We start from the raw sequence: 5389 nt of genomic DNA, 5'->3' as shown, positions 1-5389 counted from the left end.
TCTAGAAGTCCTGTGAGTCCTAGGACTGAGTGGTCCAGTCCATTATTAAAAAGGAGCCATTGTGGGGAGACCACTGAAGAGAGTCACTGAGGGGAAGTACTGTACTCTGTGATAGCTGGTCTGAGGGGGGGTGTTGGGGGTCCCGTGGTTGGTCGGCCCTTCTACCAGCAGTGCGCTGGTGGTGATTGAGCTCTTTTGCCCCAGTAGCCTACAGCTCATGAGATCACTTAGTCATCTCTATTCTATACAAAGCATAGGACAGGACATAGACAGAACATCAGTAATATTTCTAAATTGATTATAACCTAATAAAAAGCAAACGAAATGCTGCAATAACCCATTTTTTTCCTACGAATCTGTCTCTTCCTTTTAAAAAAGGTAGCAACTCCCCGAACCGGACTGTTTAGCACGGCTCTGGTTGTAGAAATATCAACCCCATCTCCGAAGGAACAAACGACATCAGCAGCTACCCCGGCGATAGTCGGACATAGGTATATAAATATACAAGCGTTTTTAACCTTCAGTATACTCTGTATGCATGAGCGAGAAGTCGGGAAATGACAGGTTTGTAAAATCAGAACATTTGAACGTTTGTTGATGACCTTGGCTAGATTTCTTCGGGAAAGGCGAGGACTGAGAAAAGAGGGTATAAATACAGCCGATGCGATACTGAGAACGGCTCCTCCATGGCTGGATTCTTTATTCAGAATGTATAATAAGCAGAATTGAGGGATTCGATTGAGTGATTTTTTCAAAAGCCCAAGAAAAGGAAACGAGAAACGATATCTTGAAGAAAGATACACCTACATACACCACACACACACTGTATCAAACCAATTGCAAACCAACCAACCACAGATAGATAAGAGCAGAAAGTTAGCTACCAACCACCACCAACCAACTATGAAAATCACCACCATCCTCTCCACCGCCGCCCTCGCTCTCCTCTCCACCTCCACCTCCACCACAGCCCTAGGAACCAACTGCCGTGGCAAACACGAATGCAACACCACCGGCTGCCAGCTCAGCGAGCTCGAGGCGACAATCGCCAGAATGCCCACCTACAAAAAATTCAAGCCGGGCCAGGAAATCGCCTGCTGCACTCCCGGCACCCCCAATGGCAATGGCAATGGCAGGGGCCGGCTGTGTGCGTACACGCAGCATACGAACTCGGAGATTCCGGTGTTGCAGTTGCGCCACTATGTTCGGGGCCTGTATAGGCATGGGTGTAGACGGTGTGGGAGTTTTGCGTTTGATGGGCGGGATGTCTTTAATGGGGAGTTGACGGTGGATTATCGTGGGTGAAAGGCGGGTTTCGATTCGGAATAAGATGAGGGGCGGGGCGGGGCGGGGCGGGGCGGGGGTTGATTTTATTTCCCCAAACCCCTTTTTCTTACCCCTTTTACTTACTTACCCCTTTTCCTCCCACATATAACTTACATTTTCAAGTTCCGGTGTCGTCGCCCTATATCCATGTACAGTACGATTATTGTCTGAATATTACTGAGGAAGAGTGAGTAGAATAAAAATATTAAATCCTTTGAACAATCTTTTCCAATGACTTGATCGGTTGGAATGGCAAAATGATAAATCTGCCTGCCGGTCCCCTGATTGTCACAGGCGGGAGCCGAGAGTTATACATGTATGCAGATCGCGCCAAGAAATATCGCATGGGCTCTAAATATAGACTCCCGATCCAAAGCTGGGGGTGGGTCTATCTTTCAAGGATTTGTTTTGTTGAGTTGCTGTGTCTGGACGATTGGGCAACATTGGTATATACTCCACGATAAATAAATATGTACAATGCTTCTATTTGTTTGCTGTCTTTTGCTTTTTGTCACTTCTACATCCATTGGCTCGAATTTTAGTAATCCCGCTAGTTTACTGTTAACTATGTATGGTTGTGTGTAAAATTATATATAGAGAGAGATAATAAAAAATATCTTGAACAAAATTATTTTTAGCTATCATATAATCATGAAATCGAGTAAAATATCCTAACGCCACTCAATCCTCACAGCATCAAAATCGCAGTGCGAACAGCAGAGATCGTAAGAGAGGAGAACATGCAGTTTCCTCGATAAGTCAACGCAGTGATGCAACAGATCAACCACCCACACAAAAAAAAAACCAGAAGCCATCTTCATGCACAAAAAGGGGTTTTAATTAATAAATAACCTACAAGGCCTAGCCTTCCCACAGCTCAGGTGCGCACATCATGATCACATTAAAGAATGAAAACCAGGAGAAGGGGGGTGGGGCCGATATCACCTGGAACGAGACGTGGCATGAGCAGGCATTCCCCCATGAGGGCCCGAAGATCTCCCCCGAAACACATCCAGCATTGCCGAGTACTCCTCCTTATACAAGTACGGTAACGTGGCCCGAAGATGCTCCGCATAATCTGGCATCTGCCTCTTGCCCGGGATATCCACGAGCATGCGGACAACATCCCAGTACTGCGGGAACCAGCCGGCCCACTCCCAGTCCAGAATGGCAGTGATGCGGCCGCACTTGTTGACCATGATATTCCGGGGGCTGAGATTGCCGTGTGCGAAATGGATGGCGTGGTTGTCCGTTAGGTTGTGCTGCTGCAGGCCCTGGGCGAGGAAGTCGTTGAATTCCTTTTCGCTGTCGAAGGGCCCGCCCCAGCGGGATTCGTATAGGCCAACGCGCACAGTAGAGCTGTTCACAGCTTCAATGCGCTCACCTGTCAACATTTGGAGCTGGGTGAGGTAATCGACTAGCTGGTTGCAGGTGGAGACTTTCTGGTCCTGGGTTAGGTTTATCCAGGCTTTGTTCAGGGGTTCGCCGTCTATGTATTCCATCACGATGTAGGAGATATGTTTCTCCTTGTCGAACTTTGTGTTGTAGATTTTCGGCACGGGGATGGTTGTGTTTGCTGCAATAAATTGCATGGTGTCGATTTCGCGGCGGTCATGGCGGCTCTCTTTCAGTACCCGGTGCTCGTCCAGACGAGTGACTTGCGGTACACCGACGAACGAATGCGCGAGATAATGACCATAGCCGGCTAATAAGGGATATCAGACCTAGAGATTAGCTCTCACAGGCCTAACGAAACAAAATAGGCGCGCGCTGGGGGGGAGGAAAAATGGAAGCAGGGTATATACGGCACCTTTTGGAGTAAAGGGATCCATCACGTGGAAGCAAGAGACCTGGGGTGGGCCTTGGAAGCTGAGGGGGGGAAGGGAAAGGGAATTGGGGGGGGGGGGCGAAAACAATCCCAACACGAGTTCTCACTCAAAAAGCAGCCTGGTACCTGCTTCGTAACCCGGGAAAAAAAAAAAGTGGTACTATGTCCGTGAACCCTGCCTGACTTTTGGACTGTCTCATTCCTCACCCCAGCTTGCTTGTGGGGGTTATTGTTGAAAAATTCACTCAACCCCAAGCCTCCGCCTCCGCCTTCACAAGGAAGTAAAGAAGCGGTCCGTCAAGAGCGAGCGCTATTTCCAAGAGCGAGCGCTATTTCGGGTCTAGGACGGATCGGATTGGGGAAAAAATTGGGGCAACTCGCGACGGGCTTTTTTCTTTCCAACTACTCTGTACACTGTACTATTATTATATTATTATTGGAGGTGTACGGTACGTACCTCGCTTCACCCCTGTATATGCTCCTGACTTTAGTGTGAGGCGAGACAAGCAGGTTGAGAAGGATTATTATTGGGTGATGATCTGCAGGCCATGCGCTGGACAAGGTTGAAACAGCGGACTGACCACTCTGCGGCCACGACTCACTCTGCCCTTGAACAGGGTCTACGATTTACGACCCACACCGTGATGGAGCTGAGGTGGAACTACGGCAAGCCCAGAGTGACATCTGGGTCACATAGGTATTTTATACTGCAGCATTAGCGTTACAATGAGCACGCATTGATTGAAGCTGATTGTATTAGTAATTAAGGTTGAAATCAAGACCCCACATTGGACCTCTCTATCAGGGCCAGGCACAATTAGTGTCATTTTCCTGGCCGCCTTTTTGAACCAATCAAAAGTTCGCAATGGCAGTTAGGCACCACTGGTGGTTTTTATTAATCTGGGGGTCTCTATACCCCAGAGCCTCTATACTGAGAGTCTCTATACCTGAATTTGAGAGATTTATGAGATGAAGCTTATAGACAGAAAGTCAAGATGAACTAAATCATATATTGTAATATACTAACTACAGTAGAACTAGTGTAATTGGGGTGTGTCTATATAATGAGTATTATGTGGAATTAAGCTTATTATACTGAAAAACATCCAAAAAATTCCATTTGACTCAAATGTGGGTTATAGGCTGCCGTAGGAACTGAGATGGCGAGCTGCGGGTGCGTTCTGGTCGTTTCCGTCCTGGCACTTGTACTCCGTATGTACTGCGTATGGTTTCCCTTCCCGTTGAACGCGCCTAAACATACCCCACACGGTAAATCAAGTAGCCCCCTCAAGGTTTGTGGGGTGGGTGAGTGATCTGATTTACGCACAGATGCGTTTTTGTGGAGAGCAAATGAGCTGCTCGACCCCGTCTGGCCTGAATACGCCGCGTAATCAAAATACGGAGTAACTACATACTGTACAGTACATCAAGCTGGCATCAATTGTAGCTCTGAATGACTTTGTCAATAAGAGCCAATAACTAGCTGCTCGCTGGCAATCAAGTGAAGATAAAGCAGCACATGAACTTGACGTACATGTACATACATATGGGATGGTTATCCGATCCGGAGCCAACAAGCCGCAGTTTATCACCTTTCAATGTTTCATCGTGTTGGGTCCGTTGGGACAGGTCGAAGGAGACCTCAGCAGATAATAAGTCCCTGAAGTTTTATCTCATGTGGTCTCAAATCTTCCACTGGCCCATCATAAGCTAAGCATATATCATCATCAAATGGAACCTTCAATGGAAGTGATCTGGTGGAAGGAATATTGGGTACATGCACGTTGCAGCAGGAAATCTATCAATGTTGAAACCTGTCTGCATTGCTCAACCAACTACGGAATAGTGATCTCCCCTTGCCTGCCAGTCATACATACATACACGGACCAAGTCACAACATCAATCCGTCCGGCAGGCCATTTTCTGCAAGCAATAATGCAGACACTGGGCAAAAACCATGGTTACTATCGCTGTTCCTGTCCGCTAACAATGCATCGCTCCGCCTTTTTGATTAAGTACGTCGTATAAGAGAATATGACCATGGATGTTATCTTCAGGTTCAACTTCCCCAGATAATCCACAAATGGTATGTAAACTTAAAATCCACCCGCAGATCCCGTGCTCATCGAAATAATAATAATATGAATAAATAATGATAACAAGCATCAAATGCTCGCTTACGCTCGCTTTTCTGCTTGCGCAGCCCCCTCTACCACTTCCATCCTCTCCGACTAC

General features: G+C 47.1%; 2 protein-coding genes across 3 annotated transcripts; one reads left to right on the top strand and one right to left on the bottom strand.

Annotated features, from left to right (window-relative positions):
• The first annotated feature begins 838 nt into the window (after nt 1-838).
• BDCG_02102 (uncharacterized protein) lies at nt 839-1529 on the top strand. The gene has a single exon (XM_045417658.1). It carries the CDS (start codon nt 904-906, stop codon nt 1303-1305), a length of 402 nt encoding a protein of 133 aa, XP_045274404.1. The 5' UTR covers nt 839-903; the 3' UTR covers nt 1306-1529.
• A 411-nt stretch (nt 1530-1940) lies between these two features.
• BDCG_02101 lies at nt 1941-3837 on the bottom strand. 2 transcript variants are annotated; one of them, XM_045417656.1, is made up of 2 exons: nt 3137-3837; nt 1941-3031 (listed from the first exon to the last, which is right to left on the bottom strand). In XM_045417656.1, the coding sequence occupies exons 1-2, from the start codon at nt 3156-3158 to the stop codon at nt 2268-2270; spliced, it is 786 nt and encodes a 261-aa protein (XP_045279914.1). In that variant the 5' UTR covers nt 3159-3837; the 3' UTR covers nt 1941-2267. The 2 variants fall into 2 exon arrangements, with proteins under 2 accessions (XP_045279914.1, XP_045279915.1); XM_045417657.1 differs by having other exon boundaries at nt 1941-3548; nt 3612-3820.
• Nucleotides 3838-5389: the final 1552 nt, after the last annotated feature.

The sequence above is a fragment of the Blastomyces dermatitidis genome, assembly GCF_000003525.1.
Source record: "Blastomyces dermatitidis ER-3 genomic scaffold supercont1.2, whole genome shotgun sequence".
Taxonomy (NCBI): domain Eukaryota; kingdom Fungi; phylum Ascomycota; class Eurotiomycetes; order Onygenales; family Ajellomycetaceae; genus Blastomyces; species Blastomyces dermatitidis.
Note: the sequence above shows the minus strand (reverse complement) of the source record. Positions and strands in the feature narration are given on the sequence as shown.

Bases quoted from the DNA above. Each gene is read 5' to 3' on its own strand.
- BDCG_02101 (XM_045417656.1), bottom strand. From the start codon at position 3,158: ATGGATCCCTTTACTCCAAAAG. The intron at 3,032-3,136 runs GTGCCGTATATA...ATCCCTTATTAG, and splicing joins GGATCCCTTTACTCCAAAAG to CCGGCTATGGTCATTATCTC.
- BDCG_02102 (XM_045417658.1), top strand. From the start codon at position 904: ATGAAAATCACCACCATCCTCTCCACCGCCGCCCTCGCTCTCCTCTCC.